The following is a 24,083-nucleotide window of genomic DNA, read 5'->3' as shown; positions in this document are numbered from 1 at the left end:
AATAAAACAGAAACTAAGGTTACCCTGGACATGCATGAGCAGGTGTTCCTGCAGGTATGACTCGGACTGATGGACACACACTGAGCTTCATCAGTAACGTGTAACACAGTGAACCTACACTGGAATGATGTTTTTTTTCCATTCAATATTTTTAATATTTGTATTATCAACTATCAATATATACATATATATTTTTTTATCTTTTTCTTGATCTAGTTCCCTCACCTGCTGAGTTTCGGTTCCCGACTCTTCTCGTTTGCTGTGACACCAGCCAGTGAAAGTGAAAGTAAAACCATAATGGCGGAGAGCAGAGGAAGCAGAAAGAGTTACTACGGAAGCACACTGCGTTCAAACAAGAATTAATGTTTAAAATAATTATCACTGACTATCCCTCTATGATGAATATAAGATTATGAAGGTTAAGGAAATCTTGAGAAGCCTGAGGCGTTACAGCGCTTGCTGATTTAAGCGTCACATATGAAATGTATATGTGTAAATAGGGCTATATAAAGATGCTGTTATTTCTTTTAGCCAAGGACACTATGCCGAATAAGCTGTTAACATGTCCTCCATGCTCTGTAACATTGGATGTCCTGAGAACTTCAGGGAACGAGACTTTGATGGTGAAGAAATCTTAAACACCTACTTTTCTCAAGCAAGTTCTGAAGAGCAGGCTACTTCCTGTCCCACTAGTCTGTTGTACACTAGCGTCATATGTTACACAGTGTCGATATTACTGTGATAGAATTATCAAATGAAAGAACATATTTAGGATGATTCTTTTAGTAGTTTCTCTTTTCTAATCTGTTGTTTACAATTACACAACTTTACATCTGACACAGTAAAGAACGCGCCTGAAGTTACAGTTTGAACACACTGATTTAAGTAAATACAAAAAAAGAAAGAAAAAAAGTAAAATAATAGTATTCCCAAAACACTTATAACCATATCATTATGAAATATTAAATTCATCCTGACCCACTGTCAATGTTTCAAATGACAGACGGGATCGTGAAATGCTCCAGCGACCCCCAACCCCTCTCATGAAAAGGTCTGATTAACTTCACCTCACCACTTGATGTTAGAGCTTCACCTGCTGGACAAACAGTATAAATACACAGGACAGGAGCAGTGGGTCTCAGTGGGTCTTAGTGGATCTCTCACTTAACCATTGACAGAAATTTGGTGATTGTGATTAAGAAAACTCATGAAATAAGACTCAGCTCAGTGGTCATCTCAGAGACTATAATTCATGGTGTTAACGTCTAGTCGAGGGTATTTCAGGCAGTGTTGGTGAGGACCTGCTGTGATCTTCACTGACACTTTTCCTGTGTTTGGACCGACATGATAACTGAGTCTTTTCCTTCAGACAGCAGTTCAGTCACTGCTGCTGTCAAAAGAGACAGTAACTCCTCCTGAAGCTGATGCATACTGATAAAATGACAGATGAAACGTGTGTAGCTGCTTTAACAGTTGAGATTCACAAACAACACAAATAAAAACAGTGGAAAGGAGATGTTAACTGGTGACTAAATCACCCACAAGAGCCTTATTGTTGTCGCTCTCCTGTTGTTTTTCTTGGAAAGCTTTGAGACATTTAATATCTGGTTTAAGTCAGTAAAACATAATCAATTCATCTTTGGACTGAATGTTAACAACTTTGGTTGTGCTGAGCTGCCACTGAAACCAAAGGCTGAACTTCTCTTCATTTTCTTTAAGTTGATCCTTTTATTTAAACACTGTGCATATATTATATCATTATATTATTATATCATCATGTCTAACAAGTCAAACTGCTCAAGGCAATAAGAAAAAAAAAGGTTTAATCCATTGGTTGTTCTTTCTGGACAGTGATTGGCTGAATGAAATGTGTTATCATCCATTTCTGTTTTTTCTCTCGTTTTTAACACTTGACACTCGACTGACAGCTTTTTTCCAACATGACTTGAACACTCAGATGGCATGTGTCGTAATATTCAAAGTTGCCTTTATCGGGGTGGAGAGATGACAGGAAGTGAGAGAAAGGCCTGCAGCAAAATGTCCCCCGGCTGGACTCGAACTGGGCAAGTTGTAGTTTAAGGTCTTTTAATCCAGAAACTATGGGGACAAATCTCACTTTAAAAATATAAAAAGGGTGTGAAAAAAAATAGTCTTTAGAATGAGAAAAAACATCAGTTTTAAGTAGTAAATAATAAGTAAATACAGTTTTTAATTCTTTAACTGGGACAGATGTGCAGTTTGAACTCAGACAATACATAAAATGAAAGTTGTCAGGTTACTTATAACCACGTTGCACTTGGTTAAATTCACTGAGGACTGTTGTGTGGACTGAGTACAGGCCTTGGTGCCAGCTTGTGTCATGTCTTACTCTTCTCTGCCTTTGGGAGAGATAGATATTGATTATTATCCCTTTTGGGGACCGTTCAGATTCAGAAGAATAAGAGTTTTGACGAGTTGGTCCATTCATCATCAAGTCCATCAGTCTGCTGCTGTTTGCTACACCACTCTCTGGAAAATTGTCTCTAACCTTTATCTGGCAGTTCATTTAAAATCTATGCACATATGTTCTGGTGACTCCCCATCTTTTGTCACCTGCCAAGGATGACCAGCAGATTTCAGTCAGAAAAAAACAGATTTATTCATCAATCAGGACAGAACAGAACAGTCATCGGGGAAAACACTACAAAAACAACAAATAAAACAATGATATTTACATTTACTCATCTGACAGACACTTTTATCCAAAGTGATTCACAAGTGAGGTTCATCACTGAAGCTGCAGGTCAGTAGAGACCTTGGTGTAAGGACTAAGTTCTACATCTATTCAATAAGTGAAGAAGATCAGGTGAAGAAGTGAACTGTAAGTGCAGAGTCAGAGCTGGTTAGACAGGTTAGGGTGTCAGAGGGGGAGGAGAGGAGGAGCTCTCTGAAGAGAGAGAGGGACGCCCCTGCTCTGAGAGACTTCAGGACCTGGTTCCACCATCAGGGAACCACAGACCAGAAGAGTCTGGACTGAGACTGTCTGTGTGCAGGATGGTGATGACAGACCACATTCATCAGAGGAACACAGTGGAGGAGGAGGAGCATCAGGCTGAATGACTGAGTTCAAGTAGATGTTATATGTTATATATTAGGAACTAACTTCACCATCACCAACAAAGAGAAAACAAGAAATTACAGACTTCTTATCTACATTCTTAACATAAACCGGAGAAAAGACGGGTTAACAAAAAAGGTTTGTCAGCAGAACTGCTGTATTTCAAGATCATCACATTATGTACAATCAATGATGTGATCAATGTAATGACACTAAAATGGAAATCACACTGTTTGGTAGGAGAGCCAAGAAACAGTGCAGCCAGCGTCTGCAGGTGACATTTGTAAGTATTCTCCAGTCCAGTCACCTGCAGCCATCTGCAACTCAACAGTTTTAAGAGAAACATACAGAACAGGGTGAACAGCTCCAGCCTCAGGCAGGAAGGTAGAACAGCAGAAAGCCACATTCAGCACTGACAGAGCAAGTACAAGAACTTCTTGTAAATGTTCTGTCTTCCAGTCATTGGATGTGGCATCGTTTTTCATCTTGCTTACGCTTCATGTCGTCCAGTTCGTTCCTCAGTTTTTTCATTTCTTCCTCCACTTTTGGTTCTCCGTGTTGTTTGTTTCTCTCTTCCATTTCAGATATTTGTGCTTCTAATCTTCTTTTCATCTCTTGCATTTCTTCATCTTTTCTCTTGATGATGTTCTGTATCTGTTCCTGTTTCATAATCAGCTCCACTTCCTTTTGAATTGCTTCCTTTGCCAACTGGAACATGTCAGCAGTGTAGCAGCTGTCTCCATTTTCCTTCACCATGGTCTCGATCTTGGTCAGCAGCTCACGGACTTGTGTGCGACTTGTTTCATCTTTGTTATTAAAGAGCTGATATCTTCCTCCACAGTCATTTATTAGTTGTTTGACAAAGTCATCACAACCTTTGATATAACTCTCAAACGACTGACCGTCCAGGTCTTCTCCTCTGGTGAATATAATGATGGTGAAGTCTCCTGACCTTTGGCCAAAAACCCTCTTGATCAGTTCCACAGAGTCTTTTTCCTGTGGTGTGATGTTCCCGATCTGCAAAACCAGTAGGAACACATGAGGTCCAGGAACTAACAAGCTGATGCATTTCTGAAGCTCCTGTTTAATATGATCATCAGAGAGACTTGTATCAAACAAGCCGGGGGTGTTGACCAGAACAACAGGTCGTCCATCAATCTGTCCAGTTGCTTTCTCACAAGACTTATTTGGTGGTTTTGGGGCGACTCTGGGTTTGAAACGCTTTTTGCCCAAAATGGTGTTTGCTGTTGAACCCTTCCCACTGCCAGTCTTCCCAATCAGCACCAACCTGAGAGGCTCTCTGCTCTGACTGTCATCATCACCTCCCAACTGACTCCTCACATCCTCAAGTTCAGCTTTGAGTTTTATGTTAGCGTTCTGCTGCTCTACAGCCTTCTCTATCTGAGCCATGGTGAACATGTCCTTTGTGAAGCATCTGGATCCTTCAACTCTCATTTTTTCCACAGCGTCCAACAGTTCAGGGATCTGCTGCTTGTCCTTGATGTTGAGAACAACAGATCTTCCTCCACAGCTCTGAAGCAGCTCCTGGATGTCTCTGTTCTTTTCTACAAACTCAACAACAGCTGGAGCTGTAGGATCTGACTCCACAGTGAACAGAATCATGGTGAAGTCATTGACTTCAGAGCTGAATGTGTTCTGGATGGTCTCTAACTCTCCCTTGTCTTCATCAGTGAGGGGACCCACAGGTAGGACCAGGATGAAGGCATGGACGCCCTCAGGATCACAGAGGGAGATACACCTGAGTGATTCCTTCATCACTTCCTCCTGAGGTTTTCTATACAAGGCAGGAAGCTCCACCAGGGAAACCCAACGTCCACACACCTCTCCCTGATGTTTAACACACTCTGAGGAGTTGGAGACTGAACGAAGCTCTGTCTGACCTAAAATGACCTCAGCTGCTGAAGTCTTCACTGCTCCTCTCCTCCCACACAGAACCAGGTTTAAAGCTGGTTTCATCTGTTCAGACTTTGGTGTCATGGTTAAACCTGCATCCTCATCCCCAGACACATCACAGCTCAGATGTTCTCCACTGTTTTCCTTTGCAGTTTGACCCAAGCGTGTTAAAAGCTCTGAAAGTTCAAGGTTCTTCTGCCATAAATATCTGTATCTACATTCTCTGATCATGTCTTTTAATGGTGGATGTTGCCTATATTTCTCTATGAAACCCAAACTCTCCTCTCTGGGTGTTGATATCAGAACCAGTGAATGATCAAATGATCGATCACTGAATATGTTCAGGACTCTGCAGAGCCTCAGTCTCTGTTCCTCAGTGAAGTCTTCAGGCTGTAGAACCAGCAGGAACACATGAGCTCTAGGATCAGAGAGACTCACACAGTTCTCTACATGTTCTGTCAGTTTGTGTTCAGAGATGTTGTAATGAAGCAGATCTGGGGTGTTGATGAGGACTATGTGTTTCTCCTTCAACTGTCCATTGACTCTCTGACAACAGTCTGGTTCTTCCTCAGTGTTGAACACGTTCTCTCCCAGTATGAAGTTCCCCACTAAACTCCTCTTAGACCAGCTGTTCCCCAGCAGAACAACCCTCAGCTCAGACACTGAAGAGAAAAACACTGAATCATACAAAATGTGCAAACTTCATCTAGTATAAGTAGTTGAAGTGATCAATCAAGGAGAGAATCACAGCGGTTTAAAGGTAGATTTGAAAAAAATCTGTCAGCAATTAGTAAACTTGCAAGTGTATTTCTCTACAGGTAATATTTTTGTTCCATTTGTCTATTAAACAGTGTCAGTTATTAAACACCAGAATATTTCCAACTCAGCACAGTGTGACTTACTGAAAGGTGGCAGGACGTCAAAGCTGCCTTCACGCTTCAGGTAATCTGTAAAGAACACAGAAATATAAAAATGTGTTTGTTTATTCATTCCCTTGCATTCTGCAATACACCTGCTAAGGATCACCTAATTAAACTGTAACTAAATACAGTTACTCATATCTTGTATTGTAAATAATTAACTGTTACATGTATACTGTTACTCTCCAACATGTCCTGTTGAAGAAACTGTATTATAGCAGAAAGTAAATTAAAGTTGAACATTAATCATAAAGGCCAAGCATTACAGGTTCAACCACCAAGCAGAAATCCCTCTTCTCTGCAACTGTGCTATTCTTATAAACTATGGCTACGTCCACACTACTATGTTTTCATTTTAAAAGCATCTCTTTTGCTAAGTTTTCATCTCCCGTCCACACTACTTCAGAGTTTTTGAGCCTCTAAATAGCTGCAAATGCTGCTGGTCCCATTTTAGTGAACTCTGGGGTTGCGTTGTAGTCTCGACGGGCAAAAACAGAGACCTTTGGAAATGATGACATAGACTAAAGTATAGTATAATAATTAGAAACACATTTACAGTTGGTGCATGTGTACGATATAACATCTGACTGGACTCACCTAATGCTGCAGCCATAATGTCACTCTGCTGGAAACCCTCGAGAGAGAATCACCTGGATTGCTCTGTATGCAGAGATCACTGAGGTTAGTGTTATTTATTACACTATGATTCTGTTGTACGTGTTATTTAACCTGCATATCAGGTTTGCTTATTGTTTGGCAGCTGGGCGTTATGAACAATACTACAGTTAAAGAGTTGACAAAAGCTAAAAAACTCATTCCCACTAGAACCACCATCCTGGTGATTGCTATGTAACAATAAGAGGCTCTGTGCCTTGTTCACCTGGCACCTCACCTGGACTGCACTTAGGGAAGAAGACCACAGTTTTTCAAACTCTATATAAATATAATATTTCAACATTTTTAAAAACTGAATTGGCTAGGGGAGGAAGTTTAAATTTACATAAACTAGAAAATTACTATAAAACGTACAGGAACAGTTACATGGTGCAACAGTACTTATATAAGTGTTTTGTTATTTCTTTATACACCTTTATCTTTGACTTTGTACTATGGAATAAAGGTGCGGTTTATATACTGGGCAATAAACTGATAGAGGCATGAATGACTCATATCTCCACAACACGAAGACTATGGCACAATCACCATTTTAAAACCATATTTCTACAATAATGATTTAAGTAAATCTTTGCACTTTCGACAAAAACAAACAAAAAAATATCATTAAAAATATTACTATTAAAGTGTTATCATTTATATCCTGTAACACCTGAATATACCTGCCTGAACTTGTTGCTGTTATTATGACTTACAGGCCAGTGCCTTTTGCAGCAGATTATTTTCAGTCATTGGAGTTACTGAGAGTTATCATCTGTGTCTCTGGTCCATCTGACCTGAAGTTGTCACACAAAATAAAAATCAGCACTGTAAGTCCTGTATGTACCACTTTAGAAATCAAATACTTTAATAATATTTACTTTATTATGTAAAGTTTTATAATTAAGTCAACGCACAAACAATTAGTTATCTTAACAGAACTGAAAAATATAGTACAGTGTAGGAATCTTGTATCGTACTTAGGTAGAGACCACTCACCTGGATTTGTTACTGCGTCAGTTCACCTTCGAGCTCATGAAGGAAAGTACAGTCCACACTGATAACTGATTCACTGAGATCTGAGCAGCCAACAGACGAAAGGTGTGTCAGGACAAAGCAAGGAGCCTGACTGGACAGAATAAGTTGGACTTTGATCCTGAGACGTACACCCTCCTTTCAAAATGGTTCCCACTAAAAAACTCTCCTTTCAAAATGGCTCCCCCTAAAAAGCATGCCCACGCTTTTTTATCTGTACCTGAATCAACTGTTAGATTTAGACATACTACATCATTTATCTCTGCCGCCGTCTGGTGCCAGGCCCAAAAGATGCAGCTCCATACTCTGCAGTAATGCCTCCTCATCCCCATACCTCTACCAATCAACCAACCCTGCTCCCAGCTGAAGGAGGAGGTGAGAAGATGTGTTGAATGACATGTCAGTTGGTATAACTGCAGGGGGTTCGTGGGATTTTTATGAAATGAAGGAAATGATTAAATCCTTTTAAATTGTAAGAATTCAAACACTGTAATAATTTTTGCAGTTATTGATCATTATGGTCTCTAGTGGATGCTGGACAGTGGAAGCATGGAGTGACTCAGCCTGTATTGAAGCCAATGTTAAAATAATACCTTCAAGTCACATGGCCAAGGTGCTGTACTGCATGTCTCCATGGGGTTGATGCAAAATGAAATATCATTTACTGACATCTAGTGGTGGTGATGTACATGTGCAGGTAATTTCTGCAGGATTCAGTGCTGTTTGTTTTTTGTAAAGCTTTCAGTCAATCTAAGTCAACAAAATTGTAGTTACTCAAATTTGGGTTATGATGATAAAATTAACATAGAGATAATTTTACCATTAAGTTTTACCATTAAAATTACATTTAAATTGGAAAAAATTGTACTTATGCATTCAGGGTATCAGTCTTGCATCAAATGGTGAATTGCACTAGGCCAATATACATGATATTAAATGTATATCTACACTGTGTTATATTTTCAAGGATGGCGTGGCGTGTGGTGGTGAGGTCCAGGGTGAAATATTTTCACAGGGCCCAAAATCCCTAGTGGTGCCCCTGTCCAGGTTGTTATATGTATATTGGAACAAAACACCGGCAATAAATCAACATAAGTCTGCCAGGACTAATATTATACATATGTACTTACAGTATATGCTGAAATGAACAAGAAAATGCAAAGGATTAATTTCAAATATATGTTTGGGGATAATTTAGTGACAGTGTCACCATTACATTTACATTCATAAATTTGCCATACAGTTTAGACAAAACCGTTGTTTAGACTCTAAACAGTAGATGAAGGGAAAGCCTTCAAGGTGAAGTTAAAAAAACATAGCTCTAGGTTCGACCTGACAAAAGAGACAAAAGGCTGCATGTGACTATATAGTATTAGATAATTTGTCCACCAGAGCACTGACAAGATACTGAATTGTAAATGTGTTTAAAATCCCACACAAATATGTGCAGAACACAATGATTTTTTTCCCTCACCCGATATTTGAAGAGAGAGAAATGTGTTTTTTTAGTCTGCCACAGGAGGTTCATTCAGCATTCTAATCTAAAGACTTGCTGCACATAACTTTGGAGGGTTTTACTTCCCAGAGGGTTTTCATGAGGTGTTCCCATTACTTTTCCATGAGGAAATACAGGCGTGATTAGATCTACCAACAACTGTTAATACGTGTGAGGATAATCTGTTCTAAAACACAGGTATGTATGTAACTTACATGTTTTGTACATTTCTCAGCTGTTGGTTCAACTTGTATTGTTGAAAATATCAAGGAGTCTGAGTGTTTACTGGTCAGGGAAATATTTCTTCTTTCTTCTTTTGATTGATTTTGTTTGAAACTTCAGTCATGACTACGATGTTTGTTAAGACATAGAAACAGATTAAAGAGATTAAAAAATAAATAACAGCCTTTTTACTCTGTTCTGTATTTTTACAGTTTTATTCTGGTGATATTGTGACAGATCAGGAGCAGCTTGTTGACTCTGTTTAAAGTGTCACACTGACAGTTTGATCAATAGTAACATCTTGTTCTTACAGTTGCCAAAGTGTGTCACTAAAGACTTATCTTGATATTTAAAAAAAAAAACAATAAGTGAGTAATGTAAAATAAGTTTATGTGTATCAGGAATCATGCACAAAATACATTATTTTCAAAAAAAGAGGACAGATGGTTTGAACCAGATTTAGCTACAAGCTCATTTCCATCTGCAGTCACAGGGCAGGTAGGGGAACAATAAAACACAACATTGTACTCATATATGCAGACATAAGTAGACCAGCACATTGAATGACTTACGTGTATGATAATGGTCTACACAAGTAAATTTTCCTTGACTTCCCAGACATGCACAAACACACAATAACACATTTGATAAGAAGAAACACAAAACATATCAAAATACTTTACAGTATACCCAAGGTTATAAAAACAGGTAATAAGAGTGTCAAATTAACTTTACTTACTTCACTTCATTCACATTACTATGAGGTTCCTTTCAGCCATCAACCTCAACTGTGTGTTTCAATTAATGTAATATAAAGAGTTTACAGATTTGTCCAGCTGTGCACAAAACAGCTGGAATAGTATTTCACTTACAAAAGTTATAGTAAAATGTATCTTTAACTGTTTTATACACAAAACATAAACACAGGATCTGTGATGTCTATTAAACACTATTAATCCAGAAATCATAAAATACTCAAATGATCAGTCTCCTGGCTATAAATCAAACATGATAAGAAAATAAAGAAATAATGAGTCTATGAGAAAATCTTCTTTGGTTTTACTGTAAAAAGCAGGTTTTCATTTTTGTGCCTTAATTTTAATCGTAGCAATGATTTCTCTATGTACACAACCTAAACTGGAAAAAGGTATAACAATACTCATAGTAAAGTTTCAAAATCAGTCTGAGCTTCAGATGTGTTAGTTTCCGAGCATCAAAGTCACAAACTGTACAAAAAACAGTTGATGATGGAAAATAGTAAAATATTCACACAAGGTAAGACAGACAAATTTGTTATTCATCTTCAAGATGTACTTGTTCTCAGCATGCATTGGTTGAAAGAACACAAGTTTTGTTAATACACAAACAGTTTTGATCAAACAATCACTGTAGCTGCTTCAAGTTGTTTTCACTTTGAATCAACCTTTTCATTCAGTGTTTTAATTCTGGCCTGATACTCTGGGCCAATCATATGGCTGTTGCAGTCAGTACTTCAATATCATTTCATCTGTTACTTTGTGCTTGGTTCTGGTTATAATATTGGCAAATTCATCTGACCCAAGTAATTTTACTGTTAAAGACATTGTGTAGCATGATCAGGCAATGACGCACTTGCTTTTGTATTTCTTTTTTAAGTAGTTCATTTCTTCTGCATGCCGTTTCTGCAGTTCCTTCAATTCTTCTTGTAGACTTTCTTCTTTGTGTCTGGAGAGGTTGTGCAGATGAGCATACTCATGTTTGTGTTCCTCTTTCTCTCGCATTAATATCTCATATGTTTTCTTCAGATCTATTAGCTCCTCATCATACTTTTCTATCAGCGCTTCAAAGTCCTTGGTGTATTTCTCTTTGAATTCATTGAGCTCTTCAGCTTGATTTCTGGCCTCCTCCTCATAGCTCTCTCTCATTTCCTCCAGTTTATTCATGTAATATTTCTCCAACGCTTTCCTCTTTTTTTCCTCTTTTTCTATTCTGACACAATCTTCTTTTATTTTTCTTTGATATTTCTCTAAATCCTGTTTATAGTCGTCTTTGAGCCTTTGAATTCTCATTTTTTCCTGCTTTCGTCTCTGTATATTTTCTTGGTACCGTTTTTCCCACCACTCACTTCTTTCCTTCTCCCAGGCTTCTCTCTCTTTTCTCAGTTCTTCTCTATTGTTCTCCAGCTCTCTGATCAGCTCTTCCTTTGACTCTGATTCTGAAATTTGCTTCTCCAAATTTTCAAGTTTTTCTTCCCACTGTTGCCGTTGAATTTCTTCCAGTTGTTTCCTGTTTCTGTCTTCCTCTTCTCTAATTTCCCGGTCTTTCTCTCTTTCCCTACACTCCCTTTCAATGCATTCCTCCTTCTCCTTGAGTTGACTTTCACTCAGTTGTCTCTGTGATTCAATTTCAGATATCTGTTCTTCCATTTCTCTTATAACTTTTTGCATTTCTTCATCGTGTTTCTTTTCAAGTTCCCCCCTCACTCTCTTTATCTCTTCTTCCTTCTCCTTCAGTATCCTCTCCACTTCCATTTTTATCGCTGCCTCTGCCTCTTGGAACATCTCAGTAGTGTAGCAGCTACCGCCATTTTCCTTCACCATGGATTCAATTTTAGTAAGCAGTTCACTGACTTGTGTGCGGTTTGTCTTATCTTTGTTGTTGAAGACATGGTATCTCCCTCCACAGTCAGTTATCAGATGTTTTACAAAATCAGCACAGTCTTCTTCTATGTAACTTTCTATTGATCTGTCTTCCAGATCATCTCCTCTGGTGAATGTCACAATAATGAAGTCTCCTGACTTCTTGCCAAAAATCTTCTTGATCATTTTCACAGCCACTTTTTCCTCTTCTGTGAATCGACCAATCTGCAGCACCAGTAGGAAGACATGAGGTCCAGGAGACAACATGCTGATACATTTCACAAGTTCCTGTTGAACTTCATAAACAGAAAGAGTCGTGTCAAACAAGCCTGGGGTGTCCACCACAACAACAGACCGTCCATCAATCACTCCTGTTTCTTTCTGGCAAACCCTGGTCAAAGACTTCTGGCTGGCTCTGGAATCAAACGTTTTTTTGTCAAAAATTGTATTTGCTGTTGCACTCTTCCCACTGCCAGTCTTCCCAATCAGCACCATCCTGAGACAGTCGGTGCTCTGACTTTCATTGCAACCTGCAGATCCACTGCTGTGTTTCTCATACTGAAGTTCAGCTTTGAGTTTTAAAACTTTCTCTATCTGAGCCTTGGTGAACATGTTGTTTGTGAAGCATCTGGATCCTTCAAGACTCATCTTTTCAACAGCGTCCAACACCTCAGGGATCTGCTGCTTGTCCTTGATGTTGAGAACAACAGATCTTCCTCCACAGCTCTGAAGCAGATCCTGGATGTCTCTGTTCTTTTCTACAAAGTTAACAACAGCTGGAGCTGTAGGATCTGACGCCACAGTGAACAGAATCATGGTGAAGTCATTGACTTCAAAGCTGAATGTGTTCTGGATGGTCTTTAACTCTCCCTTGTCTTCATCAGTGAGGGGACCCACAGGTAGGACCAGGATGAAGGCATGGACGCCCTCAGGATCACAGAGGGAGATACACCTGAACGATTCCTCCATCACTTCCTCCTGAGGTTTTCCACACAAGGCAGGAAGCTCCACCAGGGAAACCCGACGTCCACACACCTCTCCCTGATGTTTAACACACTCTGAGGAGTTGGAGACTGAACGAAGCTCTGTCTGACCTAAAATGACCTCAGCAGCTGACATCTTCTCTGCTCCTCTCCTCCCACACAGAACCAGGTTCAGAGAAGGTTTGTAATTGCTAGACACTGTTGCGAGATCAGCCTCTTCCATTAACTGTAGATATCGTCCCCTGTTCTCACTCACTATATTTTCCATTTTTTGCATAAACTCTTGGAAGTCAGTTTTTGAAGGATCCCTTTTGTCAAGGTTGATTCTGTGCTGCCTTTCTTTGCAGTCTTGGATGAGTTTTTTCACCGAGTAACACTCTCCCTCCTCATTGTGTGTCACAATGACCATTGAGTGCTTAAAAGCATCTTCACCAAACAAACTCAGGATGAATTTCAGTGTTTTTCTGTTCTCCTCAGTGAAATCAGAAGGCTTCACTAACAGCAGCAGAACATTTGGTCCAGGAGAACAAAGACTCACACACCTCTTCACCTCTTCTCTCACTGCTTCCACAGACAGTCTGAAGATATCTGAAGTATTAACTACAGTTACTGATTTTCCTCTCCACTCTCCTTGGGCAACCTCATGCTGCCTGGGTAGAGAGAACCTTCCAAACTCAAAGCCTTTTTTGTTCACGATAAAATTACTAAGTGTATTCTTTTTGTGTTCACTCTTTCCAAACAGCACAATCCTGAGTCCACATCCTGTAAAGCAAGAAAAACAGAAATGCAGAAAATTACTCTCAAATGTTCACAGTCATTGTAAGTCTGTTTCCAGCACAGGAACGTTTCCAGAAACCCCATAGACAGACAACACTCCCTGAAGTCAGGAAAAGTGGTTCTCAAAAAGTTGTATCTCGCTCCTTCATTACTTCCCTCCATGATTCATATGCTCAGCATGTTCCACAAAATCTTGTTCCCAGAATGTATTCAGACACCTTCACTTTTTTCACATTGTTGTGTTGCAACCTTATGCTAAAATAATAATAGAAAAATGTTTTTCCCCCTCATCAATCTACAGTTAATCCCCTATAATGAGTAAGTGGCAAAATAATTTTTTTTTAAAAAAGAGAAACTGGAATATCACATGGACATAAGTGTTCAGATGCTTTGCCATGACACTTAAATTTAGCTCAGGTTCCCCACATCTCTCTTGATCAGCTTTGAGATGTTTCTAGACCTTGATTGGAGTCCAGCTATGGTAAATTCAGCTGACTGGACACACACCTGCCTGTATAAGGTCTCACAGCTGACAATGTATATTCTGGAGTGACCGTCAGGTTCTTGGCTACCTCTTACCAAGGCCCTTCTGACTAACTGTTGCTCAGTTAGTCTGGGCGGCCAGCACTAGGAAGAGTCCTGGTTGTTTAAGATTGATGGAGGCCACTGTGGTCTTGAGAACCTTCAAAACAGCAGAAATGTTTTTGTATCTTTCCCCAGATCTGTGCCTTGACACAATCCTGTCTATGAGCTCTGCAGGCAGTTCCTTCCTTGCTCTGATCTGCAGCTGTGAGTCCTTAATATAGACAGGCGAGTGCCTTTCCAAATCATGTCCAATCTATTTAATTTTCCAAAGGTGGACTCCAATCAAGTATTAGAAACATCTCAAAGATGAACAAAAGAAATTCAAGTGTCATAAGCTATGTCAATGTGGGCCTGTGAATATTCTCATTTGTCAAGGTCATAGTATCTCAAAGGAAGTTTTAAATCGAAAGCAACTGGACTTGGTTATTTGTCTAGGAAGACGTTTCACTTCTCATCCAATAGGCTTCATCAGTTCTTTCTCGCACCTGACCAGGCTGGGACTGGTCCAACTATCTGGTGTGGAGACCCAGGTATTTTTAACCTCTGGGAGGGGTTTTCAAAATCAAAACCAAAGAGGTGCAAGCTTTTACTGAACACATTAACTCAGTGGACAAAAACATCAAGTTGACCAGAGAGGATGTCAAGGACAATAGTCTGCCCTTCTTAGATTGTGACGTCCATATGAAAAAGGACAGGAGCCTCCACATTGGGGTATACAGAAAACCCACACATACAGACCAATATCTACTTTTCGACTCACACCACCCCCTGGAACACAAGCTTGGTCTTATCAGAACCCTGCAACACAGAGCTGATAACGTACCCACCAGCTCACAGGCCCAAAGGGTAGAACACAAGCACCTGAGAGGCGCCCTCACAACTTGTGGTTACCCAAACTAGACCTTTGTGAAAACTGCTTCTGCTTCCAGAAAGAAAAGTAGCAAAATTGTTGAGAAAGAAAAACCAAACAAGATAAACAACATAGTCATCCCATATGTGTCTGGGATATCAGAAAAACTCAGGAGGATCTTCAACAAACACTGTATCTCTGTGTATTTCAAACCCAGCAACACACTCGGACAGAGACTGATACACCCCAAGGACAGAACACCACACACCCGAAAAAGCAACCTGGTGTATGCAGTCCAATGCAATGAGGAATGCAAAGACCTCTACATTGGAGAAACAAAACAACCACTGCATAAACGCATGGCCCAACACAGGAGAGCTAACTCCTCAGGCTTGGACTCTGCTGTCCACTTACATCTTAAGGAGAAAGCCCACTCCTTTGAGGACAGCAAGGTTCACATCCTGGACAGGGAGGACAGGTGGTTCGAAAGAGGAGTGAAAGAAGCCATCTATGTGAAAGTAGAGAAACCATCCCTCAACAGGGGAGGAGGCCTCAGACACCACCTATCTCCAATTTACAATGCTGCCCTTTCATCCCTTCCCAGGAGATTCAACAATTTAACCTCTAAGAAAAACAACTGTGCACAAGTGGCTTGTGACGCCAACGACTGTTGTTATAACACAATAGGGCTCTAACGAAGTCGAAACCAACTCTCCACCAAGACAGTCACTCTAACGACTGTCGTTGGCACATGGAGCACAAAGGGAACCATCATCAGCCTTGTGAAAGCCCCTCCCAGAGGTTAAAAATACCTGGGTCGCCACACCAGATAGTTGGACCAGTCCCAGCCTGGTCAGGTGCGAGAAAGACATTTTACATTTACATTCACATTTACATTTACTGACGAAGCCTCTTGGATGAGAGATGAAATGTCTTCCTAGACACCTAGAAACCTCCTTTGAGATACTATGTCAATGTGATAATTCAATTTCTCCTTTTTAATAAATTCTGTTTCCACATTATGAGGTATTGAGAGTAGATTGAAGGGGTCTGAATACTTTCTGAATGCACTGTTAATACCATTACTTGCAGCTATAGTAACAGTATGTATCACTCATTTACATCAAAGTTCCCATCATCAAAAAATTTTCCTGCACTTACTAACAGTCCAACTGTACCGTTGGACTGTACCGTTGGACTGTTAGTAAGTGCAGGAAAAAAAGAGAAAGAGCTACTTTACCTTGTTTCTTGCTTGGGTGACCACAGCTCACATACTTTCCATTGTTCTTCTCAACAATTTGATTCAAGTTTTTTAGCAACTCAGAAATTTCAAGGTATTTTAGTCTCAATGACTTAAATCCACATCTTCTGATCATGTAGTGTAAGGGGGCACGGCGTACATAAATGTCCACTGAACCTAAAATCGTCTTTCTGGGTGTTGGGATTAGAACCAGCGAATGATCAAATGATTGATCATTGAATATTTTCAGGACTCTGCAGAGCCTCAGTCTCTGTTCCTCAGTGAAGTCTTCAGGCTGTAGAACCAGCAGGAACACATGAGGTCCAGGATCAGAGAGACTCACACAGTTCTCTACATGTTCTGTCAGTTTGTGTTCAGAGATGTTGTAATGAAGCAGATCTGGGGTGTTGATGAGGACTATTTCTTTCTCGTTCAACTGTCTTCTGACTCTCTGACAACAGTCTGGTTCTTCCTCGGTATTGAACACGTTCTCTCTCAGTATGAAGTTCCCCACTGAACTCCTCTCAGACCAGCTGTTCCCCAGCAGAACAACCCTCAGCTCAGACACTGAAGAGAAAACAGTTAAGTGAAAACTCTAAAAGTCATTCCAAGGAGCAACAAATCCATCTGATAGGAGCTAATTAGTTTTGTATATCTTTAAATTAGATGTGACATTTGTTTACAGATATTAGAACGTTTTTTTATAGTTATGATTCATAATTTGAGGAATTTGTTATTTAATTATTACAGTTTTTGCACCCTCTACATATTAAACACTGCTATGTATTATAAAACGTACTGTAAGGTGGCAGGAATTCATAGCTGCTTCTGCGTTTCCAGGGTAGTATATCATCTGTGACTGTAAGAATAAAGAAAAACACAAAGTAATTCTTGACTTTCTTCATTTATTTCTTATTTGCTCAACTGGACATGTGAACAGACAGCTAACTTAAACTGAGCTAAAACTTATTTACCTGACATGTTTTAAATGATACTGTATTGGATATCACTGATTTAGAGTGGATGTAAATGTTAATTTATCAGAAAATTACAAATGTCTCTTACAAATGTTACTTGTGAAAGGCGTCACCAAGACAGGACTAAAGAGATAACCCAACAAAAAACAGAAATCCATCTTTTATTTTAATACTCACATGTGGAGGCTTTTCCATTCTCTATCTGGATACACAGTATGTTCCAAACACTAATATTTTCACTTAAATATGGCTGACTATGTGCTTTTTCACTATATCCATGAGCTGCTTCAAGAAGCAGAGATACTGATTTATCTGAATAACTTGGCAGAATAAAAGCAGACTTTTTACATCAATTCTTGCACTTCATTTATGGAGATTGCAGGTTTTACTCAGCAAGTTATCCGGGAAAATCAGATCTTAAAAAGAACCTCATATATTCTACAAGCAGGTGTGGGTGGTGTTATCAGTATGAAGCAGTGACAAAACTATCAATGGACTCACCAGCTGCCGCTGCCATACTGCAATTCTAATGAAAACCCACAAGAAAGTAGTTCATCTGGAGGAACTGCTCCTGACTGAGAAAACAGATTAAACTTTATATTCACTTTAATTTTTCACAATTAAAATATGCTAACCTGAAATGAAAGAAACAGTTGCAGTCAAATTATTGTAATATCTCATGTAATTTCATGTAATTTTAATGCTGTTCTCCTGTTCTGTTCATCATGTTTGTGTCATTTTTTTTATTTTTATTTCTGACATGTGAGTTGTTTTTACAGTTCGGAGGCCTGGGAGCTTTGTAATTTAAGGTGATCTACTTTCTTTGCCAGAAAATATATTTTTTCAAATGTTTGAGGGAATTAAACTGAAACAAAAACCAACATTAGATTTATTCTATATGGACGTGTTTAACAGTCAATTTTGCCCAATTAAACTTAACAACTTGAAATGTCTCTCTGTACAACCATGACTGTATCTCTTTCAAACCTGACCACCCATCAGTTGCACACTTAAAAGACAAAGGATCGCTGCGCATACAGTGTCCAACTTTGACTGTTGAACCACAGCCTTTGTTGTCAATGTTAGTTTCTTTTAACCTGGAATTCAATAAGATTTATTAATACATTTTTACTCAATTTCCTCAATCAAGTCACCTAAACCTAAATAAACCTTAACTATGGAGGTGTCAGAACAGAAAAAGGTCCAATTTATCTTTAGCAGTACCAAGTCAACTGCCATTGGACTAGTTTCAGATTGTTGAAGATATTTTATTTTGAAGTCCAAAGCAGCTTCAACACACACCTCCAACCTGGACTCCAGGTTTCATTTGTCCTGACTCCAGTCAGCTTAGCTGAGGGGTTCCCATACTTTTTACAATCTACACTGAATATTTGAATGATGGTTTCATTATGAATAAGAACAACACAATGATGAGTGGGTTATTACTTAAAATAGATTGTGTATGTATTTAATCTCTCTCTCATATATCTCTATATGTTTACAGTATAAAAACACGCATACATGTTAAGTTTTGTCTTACAATTATTTTTCATGGCAACAAGAACACAGACAAGAGAGATATACTGTATATATTAGCATCAGCTTTTGTTCTCTTTGATAAACCTTTGAAAATTTTTCATCAGCAGTGTACTTCATCTTTGTACATCTTTATTAACCATTAACTTTCTTCTTGACTACTATGTTGAGTCTCATTTGTTGCCTGACCTTACAGCTAGAGCTGTTTTTATTACTGTTGTTATCTTTATAACTGTAATTAAATGAGACCAGTCTGCTAGTCTAAGACTGATAAATGGATTACTTTGTCTAAATCAAAAAAAATTAAACTTTACACTTTTCCAAGTGTAAATTAAAAAAAATCACTTCATTGAATTTTAGCATTCAGACAGAGGTTTAAAAGAGTCACAGATCCCCTCCAGCCTGTGTGTGATTCTTCCCTCTTTGCCTGGTTCAACACGAGGTACTCTTGCTTACCTGAGGAGACTTTTGCCATTATCCTTGACTGTGCGTCTGTGATACTGTTGTACTAGTAACAGAGCCCAGCTCTTTTCAGGTCCATTAGCTACAAACAGTGGATGATCACTGGTGAACAGCTGACACACACCTGAGAGAGATTATCATCAGTCAATTAGTATTTTGAATAAGGCTTTATTTGTTTTTAAGGTTATTTGTTCAAATTTAAGTTATTTTCACTTACCCTGTAAATACAGTAGTTACTGCTTCATTCTTCCTCCGTGCCCACAAATGAAAGTACTACGTCCCCACAGCACTAACTAACTCACCTGACACAACCTTTACTCTGCAGAGTGGGCAGGACACCACACCTGTGGCATTAATATGACATCAATGAAACACTGGAGTCAATGTTTAACTGAACAACAAAGTTCACTGTTGGACCAATCATGGACAAGCAGCCAGCTAACATCCTTCCACTCATTCACTGTGGGCTTAAAACAGTCTAGTCAGGCTTGGGGTCCCTGTACATTGCGGCAGCAAATAAAACTACTTGATTAAAGTGAAGGGAAAAAGGATAAGTAGTTAATAAATATTGACAAATTAATGGTTTAAAGAAACGAAAACTGATTATTTGTAGAATTCAAAAAAGCCATTTTCCTTTATTGTTAGAAAAAAGATTGATAATCCCAAATAATTTTTAAAAATGTTCCTGGTTGAACTGAAAAATGAAGAAAGACATGCAGGTGACACAGAAGTAAATGTAAATATATCAAAATTAACGTTTCACATAATTGTTCACATACTTGACTAAGTTAGTGGAGGATACCTCTAGAGGGCACACCAGAGAACTCAGACCGTATCAAACTACTGGATTGGCACGATGTAAACAATAAATATGGAAACACTCGTACTTACCGTATTATTTTGTTGAAAATTTGTCTCACTGGACGATGATTGATTGAAAATTCCATAGCTGGCTCAGGTGACCGATGGCTGGGGGACAAATTGGCACCATCCCCGCTCCATCATTTTCAATTCTTCCAACATTTTCTGTCGTGAATGGAAGAAACCCTCCTGCACTGGTTTTCAATTATTTATACAGGTTTCCACGGCGACTTCTACAATGGTACTGACCTGTTGCCAGCTATTTTGACAGGTATGTTTTTCACTGTGCTACAGCAACGGCACATTGTACAGATGCAGGTAATGGTGGACTTGGTCTAACTTCTCTTTAAAACTCAATTTCAAACAGTAAAAAGCTACCAAATAACTTTAGAGTCTATGACCTGATCAGGTTCACTCTGTCCAGCTGTTCATTGTTGGTGGTAGCCTCCGTCACAACCTCCATCAGTCCTAAGCTGTGACTCTACAGACAGGAGCATGATCATATAACATTATGCTACCAGCTGTCGATTTAATTGATTTAAATTAGACAAATAGACAAATTGAATATAACAAAATCCAGATTTTTTTTTTAGACACAAGGGTTATATATCTGAAAGGATGTTTGTGGCCACCTGTCAGTACCTGTCTGTGTGACTTCATCAAGCTTCAGTGCAACAGTATGTCCATTTAAGATTAGAGCTAGCATGCATGGCTAACAGCACAACAGTGTGACAGACGGGCCACAGTAAACTTTAGAAAACAAAACAAGGCACAGTGTAGAGCATGTGGGAAGCTAACTAGCTGCAAGTCAAGTAGCACATCGGATCTGAGCAAACATTTAAGGCGGAGCGGTGTGAATCTGAAAGACTGCGCAGTGTTTGAGGCCTTGCTGCCCCAGTGTAACATGAAGTACTGAAAACATCTGTCCAGGCTCAACTCACCTCCAGTTTTGGGATTTCTTCCTCTTAAAATGTCTTGATTCAAGAGTATAATCCCTTTTACCTCTGGATGAGCTGGGAAAGCTGGTGATGCACCTGACTGGTAATATACAGGACAAAGATGCACCAAAGTAAACAATAGGTTAGCTTAATTTTAAGATCTTTTTTTTTTTAAAGTTACTAAATGTGGCTCTAGGGCCACGTTCACTGCAGTTACATTCTGTCTGACACTTTGGTAAATTTAACAACCAGCCACTCATTCACATGTTTACATGTCACGATTAACTTCTCTCTGTTCATGCCGATGAAATTATCTGATTAGTAAAGAGAAATGGTCATTTATGACTGAATTCCTTAAATGGATAACTTAGGGTTTTTAGGCAGTAATAGCAGTAGCAGTTAGCTAGTTAGCAGTTGGTGCTAACTAGCTAACTGCTATGGTAGTTAGCAGTTAGCTAGTTAGCACCAACTGCTAACTGCTAACTAGCTAACTGCTAAGGTAGTTAGCAGTTAGCTAGTTAGCAGTTAGCAGTTGGTGCTAAGGTAGTTAGCTTACTGTGGATGTGTAATTTTCATTTAGGCGCTCGGTTGACAGTTAAGAATCGTTGTTACACACAAAAGTATTTTACCAAACGAAAAAAAAATTAGTTCACAAACAGGAGAAAATGTCAACAAGAGTTCAGGCTAAATACCGGTGACCCTGCTCTGGAGAGGTCACCTGCTTCTTCCTGTCAATCAGCATCACTTTCTTCAGGTGTGTTCACCCTCAAACACAGACAGGTAAGTGTGAGGCCAGCAGGTGATTTGACTAACCCGTTTCCTCGTTTTCATCCAGCTATTCAAATACCGAGTCACAACCGCGAAGCACGGCCAGAGACACGAGCAGGTGAAGACTCACCTGGGCTCCGGGAGGGTCTGAGTGCGGATCCCACCTGGTGATGGTGCAGGGTGGAGGGAGAGGGAGGATCAATCAGCGGTGACTCTGAGTGGTAAGACCGGTGTTTTCTGCCTGCGCACCAAACTTCATTCATAAACCTCATAATTTTACATTTCCTATTTAAGCGCGAACACACGCACATAGTTAACAGTTTATTTTAGATGTTTTTCGGATCAAGAGGGTCTGAGGTCAAACTCGGCATAGATGATTGCCAACAATGCGACGCTGCGCTAATGAAAAGGCAATTTTATTGTACAGGTGCACACTACAACGGGTTTCTACTCCGTGTCTTGTAACATTAGTTCTTAGAATAAAAGGCAGTTTGACCAAAATACGTTTTTTTGTTTTTTCTGTTTTAAAACCAGGTTCCACAAGGTATTTACTCTAATGACATTAAAATTAGTAAATTTCCATATATTTTGCATGGAGTTTGGTGGCCTGTGCGAGGACAGTTCAGTTAATGACAGTAGCTCAGCTGCTCTGTCAGTGATGTTCATCAGGCAAATTTAATTTACTTCTACTTTTTTTTTTTTTTTTTTTTTTTTTCCCTGAATAATTCTGACGCTCTAAAAAACACTGACACTGGTGTCCTGGTTTTGTACAGCAAATTAGAAATTTGCAGATGTATTCTGTTCTTATTGTAGGACATTAGAAGAGCTGAAGCAAAGATGCTGCTTGTCAGACTTTATTTGAGTTTTCACAAATATTTACAGCACAACCGATCAAAGCTAATTAATCCATGTGAAGTACTTTACCTCAATGGAATTACATGTGTCTGTGATTGGCATGTCTGTAACTGTATTATCCAGAGTCTCAGTTCATAGTGCACATAACATTTCAGCAGCACACATTAAAAGGTAAATGTATAAACTTTTCTGACAGCGTTGCAGACTGATAAAGTGGTTTATTTCCAACTTTTACATCACATAAACACTAGAATATAACTAATATATCTTGTGTGCAGTTTTACTTTCTCACAAAAACCTTGATCATTCAAAGCCTCAGCAATCACAGATTCAGTGGAACCTGAAAACAATGGAAAATGAATGAGGTGACAAACACTCCAAAAAATATTTAATTTAATTGTAATGTTTGGAAAAGCAGCAAATTCTCACCTTTTTTAAAAAGCTACAGCCATCAAACACTTGGTATTTAGTTTGAAAAATTACTCCAGACATTTTTTTTCCTCCCCCAAAATAGTTACTCATTAATTTTTTTGTCGTTTGGCTAATAGATTAATCAGCTAATCATTGCAGCTGTGACAGTCTAATGGAGCTTCTTTCTGCTTGACTCTTTAAATTAGAAAGGGCACACAGTGTATTGATCTATTGAACACACCGACCAAACCACTCATCATAACAGGAAGTGCCACAGACTGAACCCTGGCTACATGAACAAGCTCAGATAAAGTTTGCAGCAGACGATCTCAGTTTCTGGTTTATGAGGTGATTCCTGCTCAGTGTGTCCCTGCGTCAGAAGGGGCGGCCATCTTGTTTTGCATGTAATTTCCCTTTTGTAAATAAAACGACAATGCAAATTTCTGTTCTGTTGACACCCGCTGGACTGCAATGTGAACCCAGTTGTGTGGTACAGTGTAACTCATTCAGACGCAGAGCTCGTCCCAGTTTTAACTAAACTTATGCAAACGAGAGGGAACGTGATCCTGAGCACTTTAGCACAGAGCTCATGTGTTAGGACTGACGACACCGCTCTGTACCCGGAGGCAGGTTCTGTCTGACTTTTAGTACAGCAACCAGCAGGTTTATTTAATACTTCATTTAATATTTACTAGTTTGGTGTTAATGCTGTTGGTTTACAGTGTATTAATAATGTCTTTCCTTCTGTAGAGTGAGTGTTGATAAGACTGAGGCTGCATGAGGAGCATCTTCGTTATTTCGTCATCATCCTCCGTCCACCATGCGTCTGTTAACCCATCACTGACGGACTGCTGAAGGCTCAACATCCTCCGTCTTTGGAACTTC

At 39.3% G+C, this 24,083-nt stretch overlaps 2 protein-coding genes and 1 long non-coding RNA gene across 17 annotated transcripts; 1 reads left to right on the top strand and 2 right to left on the bottom strand.

Moving 5' to 3' along the window:
- Window positions 1-767: 767 nt before the first annotated feature.
- On the bottom strand, window positions 768-8,318 carry LOC139624709 (GTPase IMAP family member 8-like). 2 transcript variants are annotated; one of them, XM_071484038.1, is made up of 5 exons: window positions 7,585-8,318; window positions 7,302-7,382; window positions 6,529-6,591; window positions 5,914-5,958; window positions 768-5,673 (listed from the first exon to the last, which is right to left on the bottom strand). In XM_071484038.1, the coding sequence occupies exons 3-5, from the start codon at window positions 6,542-6,544 to the stop codon at window positions 3,557-3,559; spliced, it is 2,178 nt and encodes a 725-aa protein (XP_071340139.1). In that variant the 5' UTR covers window positions 6,545-6,591; window positions 7,302-7,382; window positions 7,585-8,318; the 3' UTR covers window positions 768-3,556. The 2 variants fall into 2 exon arrangements, with proteins under 2 accessions (XP_071340139.1, XP_071340140.1); XM_071484039.1 differs by having other exon boundaries at window positions 7,302-8,318.
- A 149-nt stretch (window positions 8,319-8,467) lies between these two features.
- On the bottom strand, window positions 8,468-24,068 carry LOC139624708 (GTPase IMAP family member 8-like). 14 transcript variants are annotated; one of them, XM_071484036.1, is made up of 7 exons: window positions 21,857-22,003; window positions 19,583-21,264; window positions 19,360-19,489; window positions 17,869-17,942; window positions 17,190-17,249; window positions 16,391-16,957; window positions 8,468-13,700 (listed from the first exon to the last, which is right to left on the bottom strand). In XM_071484036.1, the coding sequence occupies exons 4-7, from the start codon at window positions 17,882-17,884 to the stop codon at window positions 10,933-10,935; spliced, it is 3,411 nt and encodes a 1,136-aa protein (XP_071340137.1). In that variant the 5' UTR covers window positions 17,885-17,942; window positions 19,360-19,489; window positions 19,583-21,264; window positions 21,857-22,003; the 3' UTR covers window positions 8,468-10,932. The 14 variants fall into 14 exon arrangements, with proteins under 14 accessions (XP_071340137.1, XP_071340127.1, XP_071340131.1 ...); XM_071484026.1 differs by lacking the exon at window positions 17,869-17,942 and having other exon boundaries at window positions 19,668-19,709; window positions 20,257-21,264; XM_071484030.1 differs by lacking the exon at window positions 17,869-17,942 and having other exon boundaries at window positions 19,360-19,709; window positions 20,257-20,334; window positions 20,628-21,264.
- On the top strand, window positions 13,696-16,538 carry LOC139624712 (uncharacterized). The gene is made up of 3 exons (XR_011691730.1): window positions 13,696-14,627; window positions 16,114-16,324; window positions 16,365-16,538. It is a non-coding gene; the product is annotated as an uncharacterized lncRNA (long non-coding RNA).
- Window positions 24,069-24,083: the final 15 nt, after the last annotated feature.

Source organism: Trachinotus anak, unplaced genomic scaffold (genome assembly GCF_046630095.1).
Source record: "Trachinotus anak isolate AG129_WGS33_773 ecotype Australia unplaced genomic scaffold, CSIRO_AGI_Tana_v1 ptg000008l, whole genome shotgun sequence".
NCBI classification, from domain to species: Eukaryota; Metazoa; Chordata; class Actinopteri; order Carangiformes; family Carangidae; genus Trachinotus; species Trachinotus anak.
This window is presented reverse-complemented; position numbering and strand designations above follow the sequence as displayed.